This window comes from Lutra lutra, chromosome 9 (assembly GCF_902655055.1).
Source record: "Lutra lutra chromosome 9, mLutLut1.2, whole genome shotgun sequence".
Classification (NCBI taxonomy): Eukaryota; Metazoa; Chordata; class Mammalia; order Carnivora; family Mustelidae; genus Lutra; species Lutra lutra.
The window spans coordinates 26,853,626-26,873,219 of NC_062286.1; the positions used below are offsets into that span (position 1 = coordinate 26,853,626).

At 41.8% G+C, this 19,594-nt stretch overlaps 1 protein-coding gene across 5 annotated transcripts in view; it reads left to right on the forward strand.

The window, feature by feature from the left end:
- The window catches only part of FEZ2 (fasciculation and elongation protein zeta 2), a 43,019-nt gene that overhangs the window by 22,431 nt on the left and 994 nt on the right, over positions 1 to 19,594 (forward strand). The window contains exons 6-8 of one of the 5 annotated variants that reach the window (XM_047744669.1): positions 11,985 to 12,065; positions 14,174 to 14,249; positions 17,165 to 17,230. In XM_047744669.1, coding sequence (XP_047600625.1) covers positions 11,985 to 12,065; positions 14,174 to 14,249; positions 17,165 to 17,230 — 223 coding nt within the window. Of the gene's footprint in view, positions 1 to 11,081; positions 11,127 to 11,984; positions 12,066 to 14,173; positions 14,250 to 17,164; positions 17,231 to 19,594 lie in introns of those variants that run through there. The other 4 variants (XM_047744671.1, XR_007129964.1, XR_007129965.1 and 1 more) reach the window with 4 other exon arrangements.

Genomic DNA, 19,594 nt, shown 5'->3' on the forward strand with positions numbered 1-19,594 from the left:
TCACATTTAGGTCTTTCTTTTTTTTTAAAGATTTTATTTATTTGAGAGAGAGAGAGAGAGAGAGTGATAGCATGAGCAGGGGCCAGGGAGAGGGAGAGAGGGATCAGACTCCTCACTGAGCAGGATGCCCAGTGCTGGGCTGTATCACAGGACCCTGAGATTATGACCCGACTGACCTGAAGGCTGATGCTTAACCAACTGAGCCACTCAGGTGACCCTCACATTTAGGTCTTTAATCCATTTTGAATCTATTTTTGTATATGGTATCAGAAAGTAGTCTAATTTCATTCTTTTGCATGTAGCTGTCCAGTTTTCCCAGCACCATTTATTGAAAAGACTGTTTTTTCCCCTTTGTATATTCTTATCTCTTTTGTTGTAGATTGATTCACTGTATAAGCTTAGGTTTATTTCTGGGCTTTCTGTTCTGTTCTGTTGTTCTGTAGGACCATTTTTATGCCAGTATCATACTATTTGATTACTACAGTTTTGTGGTATATTTTGAAGTCTGGGATTGTGATACCTCCAGCTTTGTTCTTTTTCAAGATTGCTTTGACCATTTGGATCTTTTTGTGATTCCATACAAATTTTAGGATTACTTGTTCTAGTTCAATGAAAAATACTATTGGTATTTTGACAGGGATTGTGTGGAATCTGTAGATTGCTTTGGGTAGTGTGAACATTTTAGCAATATTTGTTCTTGCAGTCCATTAGCATGGTATATCTTTCCATTTGTGTTGTCTTCAGTTTCTTTCATCAGAATTCTATAAAAGTTCTCAGAGTACAGGCCTTTCACCTCCTTGGTTAAGTTTATTCCTAGGTAATCTTTTTTTTCTTTTTTCTTTTGGTGCAACTATAAATTGGATTGTTTTCTTAATTTCTCTTTCTGCTACTTTGTTATTAGTGTATAGAAACACAACAGGTTTCTGTATATTAATTTTGTATTCTGCAATGTTACTGCACTCATTTATTAGTTTTGGTATTCTGTAGAATCTTTCAGGTTTTCTATTATTAGTAACATGTCATCTGCAAATAGTGACAGTTTAACTTTTTTCTTATTTATGTGGATGCGTTTTATTTCTGATTGCTCTTGTGAGGATTTCTAGGGGAGAGGGACCTTGTCATGTTCCTAAAAGCTTTTCCTCATTGAGTGTTATGTTAGCTGTGGGTTTGTCATAAGGCCTTTATTATCTTGAGGTATATGCCTTCCAACCTCACTTTATTGAGTTTTTATCATGAACAGATGTTGAATTTTGTCAAATGTTTTTTCCTGCATCTAATGAAATGATCATATGGTTTTTATCTTTCATTTTGTTAATGTGATATATCACATTGATTGAGTTGTAGATATTGAACCATCCTTGCATCCATGGAATAAATCCCACTTTATTGAGGTGAATGATTCTTTCAGTGTATTGTTGAATTTGGTTTGCTAATACTGTGTTGAGGATTTTTGCAAATATGCTCATTAGGGATATTGCCTGTAGTTTTCTTTTTTTGTAATGTCTTTGTCTGGTTTTGTTTTGAGTAATAATGTTTGCCTCACAGAATGAATTTGGAAGCTTTCCTTTTCAGGTTTTTGAATTGTTTGAAGAGAATAGGTATCAACTCTTAATATTTGGTACAGTTTGCCTATAAATTCATCTGGTCATGGACTTTTGTTTGTTTAGGGTTTTTGATTACAGATTCAATTTTGTTCCTAGTAATCAGTCTGTTCAGATTTTCTGTTTCTTCCTGATTCAGTTTTGGAAGAGAGTCTGTTTCTAGGAATTTATCCATCTCGTCAAGGTTTTCCAATTTGTTGGCATATAATTTTTTATAGTAGTCTCTTAAAATCCTTCATATTTTTCTTTATTGTAATAGGCATTTCTAAAAATTAGTGTTAGGGCCATAGAATGGAAGGTCATTATAGGGTAGAGAGAAACTTGAATGTGTAATTTGTTTTAATAGTTCATACCTATGAATTATGAATTAGTTTAGATGTAATGCAGGTTTATTTTATGAAAGATAGTATTGCCTAGAGAAATGTGTCACCACCAGTTTTTGTTTACCATTATCTACTATTTGTTTTCTACAATTGTCTTTTGGTGACAGACTGGTAATAGTGAGCTTTCATGACCCAGCGGTTAAAAATCAGATCAGGAGTCTGTTCTTGACTCTTTTTGCCTTGGAGAGGTGTATTTATTGTTTGTTAATAAAACACAAATTCACATAAAAGCCACAATATGCCAGCAAATTGTAGTCTTATTATATACTGAGAGTATTCATAAGTATCAGGAAATAATTCATAAAATTACCAGGGTTAATTATTTTACTCTAATTTTAGTAGGTTTGAAAATGTTGGCCAACACTTAATTACCACATTAATATTAAATTACATAAAAATTTACAAAGATCTTCAAATAAAAAAAAAAATAGATTGACACTATTCCATTTAACTCCTGACCTTGAAAATCTTCATATCACATCTTTCTGTTCTGAGAGCAAATTCCAAAATAAGTAGTTTAATATTCAAAACATACTCAAATATTTATCTGCTTTGGTATAACTCTTATCTTCTAACTTACTTGGATCTGCTTTTTTTAATGCAGAAACTAGTTTTTGGTAGAATCTGCATTTGTAACTGCTTTATAATTCACATTAAAGGTATTTGATTTGAAGAAGTGTCAAAATAAGCAGATTCAAATTTTATATCTTAAGTAATACCTTACTTATTTAAATATAATGCTTTGTAATTTTTTTTAACATTTATTGCTTTCAGTTCTGTTTTTCTTGTGTTTTGTGTTTAAATTATTTTAAGAATTTAAAAATTAAAACTATTGTTCTGTAAGTCAATATTTGAAAATTGTGTCATGCAAACTATTACAAATGATATGATTTATAAGGAACCATAATTATGTTTGAATTTCACTTTCTTTTGAACCTCTTGAGTATAAAGAATATTAATGGAGTCAGAGCATAAATTAAGATACGAGTCAGGAAATAGATGAAAAGCATTTCTTAATTGCTTTTCCTAACCTTTTTTCTGACACTGAACTTTGAATTTGGGATTTTTAAAAGATTTCCTGATCGTTAGAGATCTGTCCCAGTGGGTGTCAGATAAAGCTAAGAGAAAAGTCTGGTAGCAGGAAAAGTCTGAATTTTCTGAAATTTTCAGAAAAGTCTGGCCTCCTGGTTAGTTTTTCCCTTCCCTGTGTTGGATCCTGCTTTCTGTGAAATTAGTTAAGCTGGTGAATATGCTGTGCAGAGAATGATTTGATAGGTTTAGGACTCCAGAAAAGAAATAACAAATCACATCTCTGTATCTGATTCTTGTTGCTTTTCAATTTACACAGTGTTTTCTAGCTCTTTTTCTTGTTCAGAAAGACCCTGAATAACCTTCAAGTGCTACTTGTTTTCAGTTCAACTTTTTTTGGCTGAGTTGTGTATTTAGTCATAGACAGTAGTGTCTTTTCTTCATGTTGTCTAAAGCTCCTTAGGCTAGAGAATATAGTCAGGAGTGTATTATTTCTCAGTTGCCATCTTATTTATATGAGGAGAACTAAAATGACTCATTACTTGTTCTGGAGAAAAGTGGAAAGATGTAGTTACTTCTTTTTGGGAGCTATGTCCCAAATGTTCTTCTAGCCTTTCTAGAGGAATGTTAGGAATATTTTTAGATATTTTTGGATTTCTGTATTTGCTGAACTCTTTGCTAAGTGATTCCCATGGACTGCTTCATTTAATCCTCACAGCAACCCTATAGGTTTTATTAATATTCCTGCCATTTCATAAATGGGTAGACAGAAGCTCAGCAGAGGCCTCATCGCACAGCACCTGTCCACACTGGCTTGAGCATATAAGACAGAGGTGTGTGCAAGGGACCCTTGGCTCTGCCTTTCTCCTGGTCAGCAGTGCAGGCGTTTTGTCTATGGGCCTGGAGATCTTGGCTCCTTTCCCTCTTTCAGATTTTTCTAATTTTTGTTTTTAATCTTCTGTATCTTGTTTATACTTTGTTCCTGGTTTTGTATGGGAAAAGATTCCAGAGAATGACTGATTTGGAGACTCAATACCTACTCACGCCAGGGAAGGAAATGGTCATGAGGTAGCTGTGAGTATTCTCATTGTAAATCATGTGATTGGAGCCCAGGACTGAGTAAACTTCCCTCATCTTTACTGTTACTTGGCACTTTGTCAGCAGTGAGGGAAACAATAAAATAAGTACTGTTGTGCTTAATCATTTTCCTGCTTATAAATGGGCTCATATCAAAAATTCCATTCTGAGAAGGACATTTTCAGAGCTGCTAACTCCTTTGTTTTTTTTTTTGTTTGTTTGTTTTTAAAGATTTTATTTATTTGTCAGAGAGAGAGGGAGAGAGAGCGAGCACAGGCAGACAGAATGGCAGGCAGAGGCAGAGGGAGAAGCAGGCTCCCTGCTGAGCAAGGAGCCCCATGCGGGACTCGATCCCAGGACACTGGGATCATGACCTGAGCCGAAGGCAGCTGCTTAACCAACTGAGCCACCCAGGCGTCCCAGAGCTGCTAACTCCTTTGTAAAGATATGGTGAAAAACAGATGGATAGATCACAAAATTTTAGATCCCCAGAATCTTTGTTAGCTCTTCACTTTGCATTTGAATGTTTCGATCCTTTAAATTTAGAAATGGTAGGTTAAATGGAGGCAGGATTAGGTTTTCTGACATATTTAATATTGCAGTTGTTTGTTTTATTTATTTGTTTGTTTACATATTCATTCGTTCATTCATTTATTGATTTTTTAAAGATTTTATTTATTTGACAGAGACACAACAAGAGAGGGAACACAAGCAGGGGGAGTGGGAGAAGGAGAAGCCGACTTCCGGCCAAGAGCAGGGAGTCCAATGCGGGGCTTGATCTCTGGACCCGGGGCTCATGACCTGAGCAGAAAGCAGCTGCTTCATGACTGAGCCATCCAGGCGCCCCGCAGTTGTTTATTTTAATTAAGCTAAATTAAAGTTAGAAATCCTTAATATCCTTTACTTCATTGCGCATTCCTAACCGCGAGATTTCTGAAAGTGCTTTGACGTGCCTGTGGTACTTTTACCGTGAGAAATGTTCAACAAAGAAATGCTTCTCTCCTTCTCTTCTTCCTTCCCCTGCCCTCCCAGTAAAATTGAAGCATAGACAAAACCTTCCCTCTGGCCCAGTTTAGTACACCTAGTCACACCACGTCCGCTCTCAAGATTATAAATGTAGTGTTTCTAAATGAGGTGAAGTTTACTAAAAAGTAAATTTAATCTGTCTCTGAGGTTTTATCTTTTTTAAAGTTCATTTTGCCTTCCAAAAGGGTGTATTGTTTTCTGGAATTTATAGGGCAGTTGTGAAACCATCTATTGTGTGCTCTCTGGAGCTCTTTTCCTTGTCCTCTGGTCTGGTCTTTCCATTCCTTGATCCTTCCAGTTCATCGATCTTCTGCTTGCTACTTTTTTGTTATCCTAGGGGTTCTGTATTTCTTAGTCACTCCATTGTTTTACAAACCTTGTCAGCAAGATTATTTATCTTACTTTATTAATCTCACACTGACTTCCTAGACCAGGTTCTTCAGTAGACTTTTTCAGAACTCCGTCGTTGACTTCTTTGACAAATAACTTTGTATCTTGTCATGTCATCTTTCTTCTGTTTGCCTTCAGATTATTTTTGCTTTTAAGCTCTTTAAAAAAAAAATTCTCTCCTGCAAGAAGTCAAGAGAAAAAATTTGTCTCTTCATGATATGGTTACCTTAGGCTGTAAGACTCTTGGGCTCTGGTCTTAGAGATGTTCAGCTGTGGCTTAGCAGACATCTATAAATGCCATTGGAGTAGATAACTCTGAATGTGTCATTTGGCCTTGCAGTTTTGTCCTTCTAGAGCACTCACATTCTAACCTTAAGTGACCTCGCAGTCCTGTACTCTTGGGTATGTGTGTGTTTTGATTTGCCTTCTTAAAGAAACCATGGATCATCTTGGTTGAGATAATTCATAGATTGACATGATTTATAAATAAGAGACATTTACAAATGATAACATTTAATCACCTATTTCACTGGTGTGGAAACAGGCCTCTCTGGGTTTAGTGACTGCTCTCCAGGCAGACATCAGTGGCAAGCATGGGAGAGACCTCTGAGCCCTGCTTTCTAGTTCAGTATTTTTCTATCCCAGTTGACTCTTAGAAAATTTTCTGATTGCAAATACTTCTGACGAAGGTGTGGTTCCTAGTTCCATCCTTAAATCTGAAAGTATTTCCCTGGTATGGGTAATAATTGGTACTTAAGCCAGTGACTCTATCAGATGCCTCCTGCGTGCTGAGGATGGGTTGTGCTTTGTTGGCACACGAAAGAAGTATCTGACGTTATTTCTGCCCTTAACAATGGTGAGTACTTAACTGAATTTATTAAAAATTAACCCAACCTGGGGCACCTGGGTGGCTCAATTGGTTAAGTGTCCTACTCTTGATTTTGGCTTACGTCATGATCTCAGGGTCGCAAGGTTGAGCCCCTTGTCATGCTCTGTGCTGGGCGTGGAGCCTGCTTGAGATTCTCTCTCCCTCTTATTTGCTCCCCAGCCCTGCCTCAGCTCTCTCTCCCTAAAAAAAAAAAAAAAAATTAACCCAAACTTTTTTTCTTTCTCTGCTGTTTTTCTTTAGATATTGTGCCTCGCCCCCACTTTAAAAAAAGTCTGGATTATCTTTTCTCTTACTATTATGAGACAAGCATATACAGATCTCCAATTATGTGTTAGGCACAAGTAGAAAGGATGCAGAGTAAATCCCAGCGCGTGGGGGCGTGCTGCGGGTGTGCGGGGGATCCCGCTGACAAGCCATGCAGTGTGCTTTTGGCAGTGATTCTCAGCCAGGCCACTTTGCCTCCCTGTATGATTTTAGGCAATGTCCAAGCACACTTGTCCTTATCACAAGCAGATGAGGTGAGGGGCAGTGCTACCAGCATTCTGAGTAGAGGCCAATGATGCCGTTCAACACGCCGCCCTGCACAGGCCTGCCCCCATGACAGAGGACTGCTGCCTGACCCCACACGTCAGTACTGTCAAGGCTGAGAGACTGAGATGTACGGTGATAACTGCTGTATTCAAAGCAGCTGCCATTGCTCTTGGTGTGTTCTGTGCCTGGCCCCGTCTCGTGATGGAGGTGTGGATAAATTACTTTTACCCGGGCTTTTGGTTCAGGGGTCTGGGATAGGCTGAGTTGAATATGGAGGACAAGAAGAAGAAGGGACAGGCATACTGGGCAGAGGGCGTGGTGGAGGCAACCATCTGGAGGTGACAGGCACATCTGGGGCCCCGTAGGTGGTTCACTAAGCCTAGAAGTTGAGAGAGAAAGCTGAAGGTGAGAGAGAAAGTCACTCAGAAGAGGGTGTGGAAATAGTAAAGTAGAAAGCGTAAGGAAACCAAAAAGAGGTTTTAAGTTTATCATTCCCTGTTCAGATTTGTCTTTTGGGAGGATAACTTCAGTGTTTCAAGGAGAGCTCATTGGAAGGGGGAATTAGGAAGGCTGGTGCACTTACTCGGGTAAGCAACAGGCCACACAATTACAACAGGGCTGGGAAAATGGTTGACTTTCAGAGATAGGAAGGAGGTGGAACAGGGGCGCCTGGATGGCTCAGTGGGTTAAAGCTTCTGCCTTCGGCTCAGGTCATGACCCAGGGTCCTGGGATCGAGCCCCGCATCTGGCTCTCTGCTCCGTGGGGAGCCTGCTTCCTCCTTGCTCTCTCTCTGCCTACCTGCGATCTCTGTCAAATAAATAAATAAAATCTTAAAAAAAAATAAAAATAAAAAAGGAAGGAGTGGAACATATTGGTTGGGTAGCAGGGAAGAGAGGATGAAGGGTGGGTCACTGATTCCTGACTTGGGCAAACGTAGGTGGGACCCATCCATGTGTCCCTTCCCCACACGGATATACACAGGTCTTGTTAACAGCAACTGCTTCAAGCCTCAGGCCCAGCATCTCTGGGGGGATACCTGCCGGTCCGCTCTGCTCTGGAGTAGCCCCTGTGATGCCAAGGTCCAGCCTGCCGTTAGCACCTCTGCCCACGCGGACGGAGCCGCAGTGAAGGCTGCAGATGGGAATGAGGGGAGATCGAGCTACTCAGGAGCTGCTGTTCCCGTCCTGCTCGGGGAGACCAGCAGGGCCCCAGCGCACTGGCTGTGGAATGAACGCCGGGGCTGGCCCATTTGGCCGCTTTGGGTCTTGTTCTCTGACAGGCTCTCCTGTCCACTGTCCTTTGTAGCTCATCGGGGAGGGTGTTGACTTCACGCCGCCGCTTAGACGTCACCTCCTCCAAGAGCTTTGCTTTGACATCTGGAATGAAAGATGGAGTTGTAGCTCTGGGCTGCGCGCACCCTCTTAGTGCCCTTGTGGGGTTACTGGTTCTACCCCCGTGGCTCTTGGGGCTCTTCTGCCAGCATGTCGGGTCACCAGGGGACGGGGCGCTCGCTCCGAGTCGCTGATGCCTGTAGCATCTGGCTCCTGGTTTTCGAACGAATGGATCCAGGAATGAGAGAGGTCCAGAATGCTGAAGAGGAATAGGACTTAAACCCCGTTATTTCTGGTGGCAGAAAGGAAGATGAGTTCAGGTCTGGATGTGGGCAGTCTCAGCAGGATTCAGGTGCAGATGGCCGAGAGGCCACTGAACACCCAAGTGACACTCAGGAGGGTCGGTCGTTGCAGTAAAGCTGGCTGACGTGTCTGGGACCCACCCCCAGTGCCCGGCTCGGTTCTCAGCCCGTTCCTTCTCTTGGCAAAGGGAGCTGTATATTCGTGACAGCAGACGGGAAAGACGGCGGCGTGGGACTGTCCAGAGAGTGTGCCTGAGAAAAACGGGGGACAGAACCTGGAGGACACTGGTATATGAGAGCTTAGCCCAGAAAGGGGCACCTCTTGGAAGGGGCAGCCAGAGGGGCAGGGGGAAGCTCAGGGCTTTGGAGGGACCTGGGTAGGTGTCCAGGGGAGGGGACACTGGGGGAGAACTTACCAGGGGCCTCAGAGGGATCTGAGAAGTGTCCCAGGGCCTCAGTGTCAGAGGCCTGGGAAGCCCTGGGAAGAGCTGTTTGAAGAAAGCCCGGGGAAAGGAAGTTGGTGGAGGCTGGAGAATTTCAGGTTGGCCCCGTGTAAGAGCAGGGAGGGAGGACAGGGTTGTGATTCCCGCCTGGGGGGTGGGATTGATGGCAGCCAGAGCCCCAGTGGAGGAATGTTCTCCGACATCTTTCTCAGCCGGTTTTGTTGTATTTCCTGTGACCCTTTAGATGTCACCGTGCGGTCCTTTCCCCGGCAGGACCGGAGGCAGTCCTGCGTTACCCGCGGCCGCATTGCTTTCTGCTCAGGCTGCCGTGGGGACTGTCGGGTGCCCACTCTGGCCTCAGCTGCCCTCACTAGGGAGAGTTCCTTTACTCCTTTGTGGGATCAGCTGTTAGTTTCCTGCTTTTCCAGGTTGCTGTGGCTTCAGGTGCCTGCGTCTCCCCTTGCTTCCCCCCAGCCTGGTCGCTCAGAGGTCACCAGGCTGCCGGCAGTGGCGGCGCTCAGCGGAGCCCACAGCTGCACGTTTAATAAGGAAACCTCAGTTTCAGCTGGAACCTCGGAGCTTCCAAATGTGCATCTATTTTTTATTTATACTTTTGCAGTGACAGACATTAGGTTTCCAACTGGGGAGGTACAGCCAGTGTTTCTAGAACGTGCTATTCAAATGTAAAGTATACCCCAGTCTCCTGATGCATGGAGGCTAAAAGGCCTTCACCTTGTTTGACGGTTTCCGAGTCTATGTCTGGCTTTAACATGCCTTGGGATAATGGAGTCAGGGTATGCAGGGAATGAAGTATTTTTTTCTTTGTTGCTTTTTTTTTTTTTTTTTTAAAGATTTTATTTATTTATTTGACAGAGATCACAAGTAGACAGAGAGGCAGGCAGAGAGACAGAGAGGGAAGCAGGCTCCCCACTGAGCAGAGAGCCTGATGCGGGACTTGCTCCCAGGACCCTGAGATCATGACCTGAGCCGAAGGCAGCGGCTTAACCCACTGAGCCACCCAGGCGCCCCTCTTTGTTGCTTTTGAGAGAAAATACATTTGATAGAATTTAAAAAATGACTGTAGCTTCTGGAGCCAAAATAGTTCATCTCTTGATAATCTGCTTAAAAATGTGAGCAAATTATATGATAGCATATGAAAAGGCTACAAAAAACAAAAATCTACGAAAGAGTTATGTGTAGGTTTTCTTTTAAAACTAGCCTACGTCGTCAAAGGGAATATAGTTATGCTGTCAGCAAAGTGAAGCGCGTTCAATCAAAGGGACGGGACCAGACATTTCATTCTTGCCAGAACAGAATGGCCTGCAGTCTGTGAAGATGTCTGTGGGGAGGAGACATTTAGGAGGAGAGGCAGGGATGTCTATGTTCTCCAAAGATGGTAACATTTGGTACTCAGATTTTCGATAATAGCATTGAGTACTTGACTGATAAAGAGGCATTTAGCTCCTTCATGACTGAACTTCGTGGTGTTTCTTAACTTTTTGTTGTTAGGACTTATTTTTACTCTTAAAATTCACTGAAGACCCCAAAGAGCTTTTGTTTATTACATAAGTCATATTGATGGATAATTATTATATTAGGTGAAATTTTTAAAAGATTACCAATCATTTAAAAATGCCAATAAGAAATTCATTAATGTTTATACAAATAGCACGTTTTTATGAAAAATAACTCTATTTTTAAAAAATTAGTGAGAAACAATGGCATTCCTGTGCATTTTTGTTAATCTTGTTAATACCTGGCTTAGTTCAAGAGAGCTAGAGCCTTAAATCTGCTTCTGCATTCAGGCTGTCATTTTGGAACATTTCACTACAAGTCATGAAAGAATGAAAGTGGAAAAAGCAAATTGTGCCTTATTATATCTGAGAAAATAATTTTGAGCTCATGGACCCTAAGAGTGTTTCAGGGACGTCCTGGGGGTGTTCCTGGGCCACACTTTGAGAACCACTTGGCTAAACCATACCTTCTTTCTTCTTCTGCTCCTGGGGGCCTGGTAAATATTTGTTATATTGACTCCTCAAATGTGTTCACTGATTCAACTTTCCTCTGCAAAAATCGAGAGAGGGGCCCGTTGGGCGAATCGGGACTAAACTCCCTTTCCGGGATGCCTTCCTCCTTAATCAGTCACACCGTAAGAGTCCATCTCAGGCCTCTCACTCGACAGCCAGAGAGGTGCCACTGGACTCTTTTCCCTGCGTCTGAGGACATTGCAGACTGGTCACAAATCAAGATAAGTAGTTGAGGGAAAAAATATTCCCTTTATAGTACAGTGAGTTCTAGGAAGTCTCAGAGGTCGGTGGGGGAAAGGAGCGAGAATCGTTTCCTAGAAACAGAGTGGGAAAGCCTCTGCGGAAGTGAGAGGGGCCTGCTGGCACATGGGGTCCACTCCGCTCTCCAGGAAGCATATGTGCTCTTGCAGTTCGCGCTTTCTGCACCAAGGCGGTGGCAGGCGGCCCGAGGAGCGGGTGGGAAGCCGTCCTCGGCTCTCCAAGTAACGGCATCCTCGTTTGCCAAACGCTGCGTTCATATTTCTCCCAACTTGTGGTAGAAATATGCCAACTTAGGCTGAAAATACGCATACTGTTAGTATTAAGTTTTCAGACTTTTGATAAAATGTAGGTAAACAATATCAAAAGGTAGCTTAAAACTTAGGCAGTAAATTTTGCCGAAGGCAAAGATGTGTACAACTTAGGCTATTTACGTTGGAGCAAATTTAATTATCCGTCCGATGAGGACAGTCTTCAGGAATCTAGTGGCATGAAAGCCATTGTTTGACTTGCAAGGAAATGCAAGCAAAAACTGTTTGAAAACAGCATGATTTTGGGCTGCTTTATCTGAATGAGTAGTGGCGTTTTCTAACTGCTTGTCTCTTGAGCACGTAAGTCACCGTGGTGCGGTCTTACTAACAGTCTTTGAACTTCTTTCCCTGTCCTTGTCTTCCGGCCGCGCGTTGCTGCCTTTAGCGCTTCAGCGTGGAAGGGATCTCCACTGTCATTCAGAATGGCCTCCGCCACACCTTTGGAAATTCAGGTGGAGAGAAACAGGTGCTGGCTTAGCCTTATTTTCCTCATTCTCTGCTTTATTGTTTCTTGTGTAAGCGAAGGTCCTGAGAGCTGGCCGTTTTACTAATGTACTAAGACTGTTGCTTAAAAAGAGAGAAGTGAAAGTTCACCATTTTTACAGTCTTGATAAAGCATACAGTTACCTTTAACAGGTTTCAGAGCTCCATTTTCCACTACCTTTAAACAAATGGCAGTGACATCATGAGTTGCATGTTCAGAATGTAGAACTAAACTAGAATATGCCACGCTAATTCCAAAAGTTTGAGAAACAAGATGTCATTTTGCGGGGGGAGGAAAGGTAATGTTGGTGTCTTTTTGATAAGAGTCCTAGGTCAAACATGTCAGAGTATATATATATCTTCTCTCCTTTTAAATGAAATTCCAGTGTTTATAAGGTGTATCATGTAGTGAGCCAACTCACGGTCTGCCAAGTGAGGCATGCGACCTGATTTACACAAGTCTATACGTGGATAGAAGTACACAGTCAAATGTGTAGCAGTTTGCTTTATATTAACTTTTTTGTATAATGATTTAAGGAGGATTGTGAACACAGGAAACCCAACCATATTAGTGAGTGTGCTTAAAATTACTTTTCACAATTTGAAATTTTCACTTCAAAAAGAAAACTTTTCAATGTAGCTCTTAAGTGTGAGAAAATGTGCGGAATGTAGCTTTTGAAAGTTTATTGAAAGAAAACATTTGAGTGTAGGGTTTTTACTAAAAGATAGTTTCTATATTGCACAAGAAGGGCAATAATATTAAATAATCCTTCACACTGACATTTCCAGCTCTATTAAGGGATGGTCTAAAATTTACTTATTATTTTTTTATTCTGGCACCTCTACCTCTCTCAAACGCACAGGATGGCATAGTAGCTTCCAGACTGACCCACACACGCCAGTGGGACAGGAAGCCCGAGAGCGTAGCCGGGTAGTGCACTGGTGGGCGCGCGGCTTCCTGATGGTCTCAGAGGCCAGCTTGCCTGACACACACTCTATTCGTGAAACCCGCGAGGGCTTGTTTCCAGCTTGCGGTGTATTCTTCACAGAGAAACATTCAGTGCTACCATTGGGTATCACCTTGGAGAAGTCTACACCAAAAGATGGTGGGAATTTTTTCTTAAACATGGAATAATTCACTTTTCCTCCTTTTCCTCAAAAACTGTTTTACCTTGTCTTTTGATTACGAGGTCACCCACGGATGAAAGCACTCACGGAGGGTTAGGAATAGAGCGGAGATTTAGAGCAAGGACTGAGTAATGGGTGGGTCTCAAAAGATTCTGAGTAAGACAACAGTAGATCTCCAGATGAGCACATGCAAACCACACCGAATTATATAGTTTTTGGTGGAGTGATCAGAACAGGAACATCTGGACAATAATTTTTAGATTCTCTTTTCATGGGACATATTTATAGGCCATAACTCTTGTGAGCCTTTACAGTAGCGAACGAGGCCATTTGTCTGGTATCAGACGTGAATTTTTATTATTCACTAGGCCGTCCTCTCCTTTCACTTTTCTCTTTTCCTTTAATGCCTTTAAATATTCTAAATAATTTAAAATAATAATAATAATAATAATAATAATAATAATAATAATAATACACCTCTAAAATTGGTATGTGTGTCTATGGTAGCACATGACCATTTTGTTCAACCAGAAAAAAATGGTCTGAAACAGAATTTTTTGGGCATTGGGGATGATTTGGTTTATGCAGAACTGTTAAAACTACATTTTTAGTTTTAAATTACTATTTTTAAAGTATGTTGAAAATATACAAGGAGAATGTTAGATAAGACTTTAATAATGAACAAATTGAACAGATCACCCTCAGACCGAATTTTGTGAAATTTTCAATAACTGAAAGGTGAAAAAAAATGGGTATTTATGTATTTATGTTAACATTGGGCTTGATTAAAGCAGACAGAGGTGGGCCAAAAAAAAAAAAAAAAAAAAAAAAAGAGCTCCAGCTGAGATAGTAAGATACTTCATGTTTCATGTTATAAAATAGACCTTTAGTAACTATATCAAATTTTTGCAGATAAGGTCATTCAGATTTAAGTGACTTTTTTTTTTTTTTTTGACTTGGCAGTACTTGACAACAGTCATTCCTTATGAGAAAAAAAATGGACCACCATCTGTTGAAGATCTTCAGATATTAACAAAAAGTGAGCAAAGACAAAATTAAACTCTTATCATATTTACTTTTGCTGATTCTGCTGCTTTCGGTTGGTTGATTGTTGCTGTTATTGTTTTGTTTTGTCAATTTAGGGTAGTAAATGATGGATGATGTCATTATTTACTGAGAATGAAACCATGGATGGCTTATAACATCAAACATGACACTAAGTCCAGAGTTGATTTGTATTTTTTGTGCTTTGTCTTACCTTTTGAAATATTTACAAGCTGAACTTTTGGAGGAAAAAAATGTAACTTGGTTCTCCATCATCTCTTGGATGTTTAAGTACATATAATTTTTTTTTAAGATTTATTTATTTATTTGACAGAGATCACAAGTAGAGAGGCGGCAGAGAGCGGGGGAAGCAGGCTCCCTGCTGAGCAGAGAGCCCGATGTGGGGCTTGATTCCAGGACCCCGAGATCATGATCCGAGCCGAAGGCAGAGGCTTAACCCACTGAGCCACCCAAGCACCCCTAAGAACATATAATTTATCAATAAATAAGGTCTGTCATGGATCTTGTATAAATATGACTGTCAGTAACTCAGTAGGAAAGATTTAGAATGTGGTCTGTAACACTCTTCTTTCTTAGGAATGTAGAACCCCAAATCCAAGGTAATAGTCACAGGTAGAATTTGAATTGATAGTAAAATTTTAAGAAGAGTCATTCAGCAAATATTAAAAAGGCCAATTCTGTGCCAGGCTGTGTTCTGGACATTGAGATGTTTTAGTGAACAAAGCAGAAAAGATACTCCACCTTCAAGAGGCTTGTATTTTAAAATAATTTGTTAGACTTAAATATATATTCCCCATTGAATCTTTCTTATGATAACCATAAATGAGCCATGAATTCTAGTTCGGTCCCTGTTATTTACAGTGATATCCTTGGATGTTACTTACTTTCTCATAGTCACAATGAAAAACAAGGATAAAAATATTTTCTGTTTCCCTCATAGTAAATAAATGAACATATGTGTGATTTGGGTTAAGTCAGTTACTCAGCTTTGTTTTCCTTGAAGGGACTGGATTTGCTGACCTGTTAGAATCTTTGCAACTGTAAATATTTGTAATAACTGCTGATTTAAAGAGGGAGCCAAGTGAGAGGGAATCACAGGCATGGATATTGGTGATGAGACCTATTTTGGAATTTAGGAATATGGAGACATGAATGGGGTGAGCTCAAGGGAGCTGTCTGCCTGCTACCTGAAGTTATTATTCCTTCCTTTGGTGAACAATACTTGCAAAGCCTTTAATAATAAATTAGATGACGCTAGCCAGTCTAAAATAGAGAATGAAGAGATTAACTGGGTGGCCAGCCCTCTGATTTTCCAGAGGAACTCACGAGACGTAGTATCTAAGATCACAAGGGGAATGGTTAATTATAGGGCTGGGTCTCTTAATTCCCAGTCCACTGTACTTTTTAATAATGCTAGCTTATGGCATGTGATTTTATGTAGAACTGAAAATAAATCTAAAGCATGATGGGAAGCAGAAATACTGAACAGAGTAGCCTTCTCAGAAGGGGACATAAATATTGCCTTGGAAGCCAGAATTATTGAAAGACCTCGGCTTCTCAGATCAAGGACAGACATACTTGCCCAAACCAAAGTCATCATAATTCCCACACCAAAATGTCCTCAGGCTGATTCTCAGGTGATGTATTTGTAGACGGATACCATTTGGAATCTCTGGGTGAGTGAACATGTATGGGGGCAGGAACGAATGTCCAAGTTAATATGACTTTCACTTTGAAAATAAGAAGTGGTTATCTCAGGAAAACTTGGGGGATAACTGGAACCTCTGCTTCCACCACCTTGTAGATGTTAGCCACGGGAGAAGCCCTGGGGAGATGGGGTGGCATTTCTGGTTATGTAGCCTTCCTCGGAAAAGCTGTTGGAGGAACACAGCCATAGTAAGAAGAGTCAGGATTAGTTGTGTTCGTCAGTACGGCTAATGCTTACACAGCATATATTCCATGCGGGACACTATTCTAAGTCCGTCACATCTGAATCAGTAACTTGGTAATCACAAGCCTTTGAGACTGGTCTGGGGATGGTTCTCATATTACAAATGAGGAACTTGGTGCACTGGGTGGCTAAGGAACGTGTTCCAAGTCCCACAGCTGGGAAGTGGGAAAGGCCAGGGTGTAAGCCCAGGTTGAGGACTTGGCCAGTTACACCACGTTGTTTTGTCCTATTTTGTGGGGAAAGAGTGCGGCATTTTCCCCGGGTTGCTCTGAGGAGAGTACCATGCGAGTGTAGCATTTCTTCATGTGTTTGTGTGTACCTCAGTTGCTGAAAGTTTTAACCATTCTAAAAGCTGATTTTTCTATTTGTCTTTGCTTAGAGATAAAATTGTCAAAGAGTTCCTTTAGGATAAGGCTAATTCACCAAGGTTCCTCCATAGTCTAGAAGCAGCCTGGCTGGGTGCTGCTCTGTGAGGTCAGTCTTTGTTTTGGTCTCTCACAGTTGCCGAGAAGGCTGACAGACATCCTTGGAGAATGTAGCTAACTGGTCACTTATCTTAGACTCTCCAGCTTGTGCGATCTGCAGACTGAGGCTCTCCTGCTCCCTAGGGCCCACAGAAGTGCTCACGACGGGACCTCACTTCCCAGTATTTATGATGACAAACCTGAGGCTCTGTGTAAATAACCCCATTCCTCTTTCCTGGTTCCACTGTTTGGAAGTTTTAAATTGGGGAGAGGAGTCTCGGGTAATAGGACCATTGTCACCTGAATAAGGACTTAACTACATTCTTGAGCATTTGTGGTTTTATTTCCGTATCCAGAAAATAATAGTTTGCACGGATGTGTTATACCATATAATTAATTAAGGCTACAATGTAATTGAGATTTTCCATCTGAATTTGAAGTTGTTGCCTTATATTTCTCTCTTTTATTTTGTAGTTCTTCGTGCCATGAAAGAGGACAGCGAAAAGGTTCCGAGCTTGTTAACCGATTATATACTGAAAGGTGAGTCTTATATGTGTGCAATGGTTGGGAAGTTTTGATGAGTCGATGAACGGATCGTCTTGCTAATAGATGAAAGAGTAACTTCCAGACACAGTTTTATCAATGTCATTTGTGGAGATTGAGGGTAGATGCATGGCTTTCTTATGCTACCTATGAGTTATAGTATATAAAATTCAACTTTTATTTGGGGTCTCGAGCTGGTGGAAATAAGTTGACAATCAGCCGTAAGCATGGAGGCAGGCAGTGGAGGAAATATTATGGAGACATTCCCACACTTCTGTGAGTCTGAGGTGTTGACTGACGCTGGGTGGGGTTGAGTAAGGTGGTCTCTGCCATCTTGGGGACGATGGAAAGGGAAGGACAGATTGTGAGGATGTTTGAAAGAGGGGACAGTCAAATCAGTGAAGAGTCCCAGAGGGACTATGAAAGGGATTGCTGTAAGGGACAGGGAAGGGAGGGAGAAAAAGAGTGGATTTTCATCAACTTGAACAGTGAAAAATGAGCCATAAATCTTAGCAAGATCAATATCACAGGTTGGGAGCAGGGATGAGGTGAAGGAAGGTCATTTAAGAAGTTAATGAAGACACTTACTTTGCTGAGGAAAGAACAAAATTTGGATGATGAAGAGGGAACCGATGAACTTATTATAGGCAAAACTAATACTTTTCACTGAAATTATTTTCTGTAAGGTAGCAGTTATTCAGGTGATGGATTTTCAAGCATCCTAAAATGCACCCCATAGGGTGTGATCCAATATTGAGAGCAATCCTCTTCTGGTAACATTTTCCTTTGGTTCTCTCTCTTCTGCGTCCGAGTTGCTGGCTGAACCATAGGAAGCTGGGGATTTCTGAAATGTTAGGTAACTCAGATGAGAAGTTTCTTCAACCACAGCCTTGTAAAGAGGGAACCTCAGAAGGTACTGGGAGCGCAAACTGAGTGATGCGTTGTCTCACATGTAAGAGACTTGGACCAGAGCCAGTCATTAGTAGGTTAGGGGTGGGGGTAGGGGTTTGCAGATAATAAATTGAATTTATACATAAGCTGTGTTCTTCTGATGGAGGGCTTTTTCTTCCTATTACATTCTGAATTTTCTTTTTTAATACCTGACACCTTGGTTTGTTTTTATGTTGTGCTAGCATTGGTGTGAAAGCTGGATTGTTCTGAGGTTTGTTCTTACACGTGTGAGACAGGAATGAGATGAACATAAAGAACATGTCTTAATTTTTAATTATAGCGGGTTCCTAGGGCACTACCATGAGGACCAGAGAGAGAATGAGCTTCTGAAGCATTCTCTGGCTGTTTTATCATTTGACCGCATGGAAGAATTTTATGACCCAGAGAAGAGTGTTCTGGGGGCAAATGATGTTGAAGTTTTTCCTCTGAAGACCCAGGCCTGTAACTGAACCTATACCACGGGCCTTAGGGAAGCAGCACTTAACTGATTCTGTGCCCGCCCCCCCCCCCCGCCCCCCGCTCCAGCCCGTGAGCCAGGCCGGTCTGTTCTGGGGCTGCTTCTCAGAGCCGCTTGTGTGCGTGTGCTGTGGCTCTGTCTCAGCCTGGGGTCTGGGTGGAAAAGCAGCTAGGGTTCAGACCCAGGTGGTGACTCTGCGGTCTGAGCACGGAGTAGGCCTGTGTGTGATGCTCAGGTGTTCGTTCGCATGGGAAGGTGTGGACGGGGGGTATGGAGACGGGGGCTGACCGAAAACGCTCTCTTCCACCCATCCTGGAAGTCCGCAGCCAGTCCGCGGTTCCTCTACCTCAGAGTGCAGGTCCCCACCCCACTAGAAGGTTCGCCTGGCAGGGGGGGGTCCTCCTCAAGGGAACACCCTCCTTCCGCTTTCTTGGTGGGACTTGCCCTAGTTGTTGTAACAGCAAAGACTATGGCTTAGCTGCTCAATGTTCATTTTAATGTGAAGGTGTGAAATGGAAGAAGGTAGAAAAGGGGCCTCATTTGGCCAGAGAAAGGTGGGATGGATGCTGTTGGGGCTCCTTACGGTTTTTCTCATACCAGCTGAATGACCCCGCTGAGGCTTCGATTGTACGGAAGGCTGGCGGTGCAGACAGGCTTGCTGCGCGCGCAGACTTGCAAACCTTCTTTCACTTCTGGGGAGCTGCTTGGCCGTGTTCTGAGCCTGATGGTATAGGGCTAACGTTATGGGTTCTTCATCTCTTAAGTGGTACCCTAAGTGACATGGCCTTTTGGTATCTCATTTCTGGGCAATTTTAATAAATGTGTCTTGAGAGAACTTTTCACTGTTGGCTGTAGCCTTTTCAAACCTTTTTTAAAAAGTTGCTACTGTAGATTGTTTGTTCTCATGATTAATAGTATATTCTTGTATACATATAGTGTAGATACATCTTGTG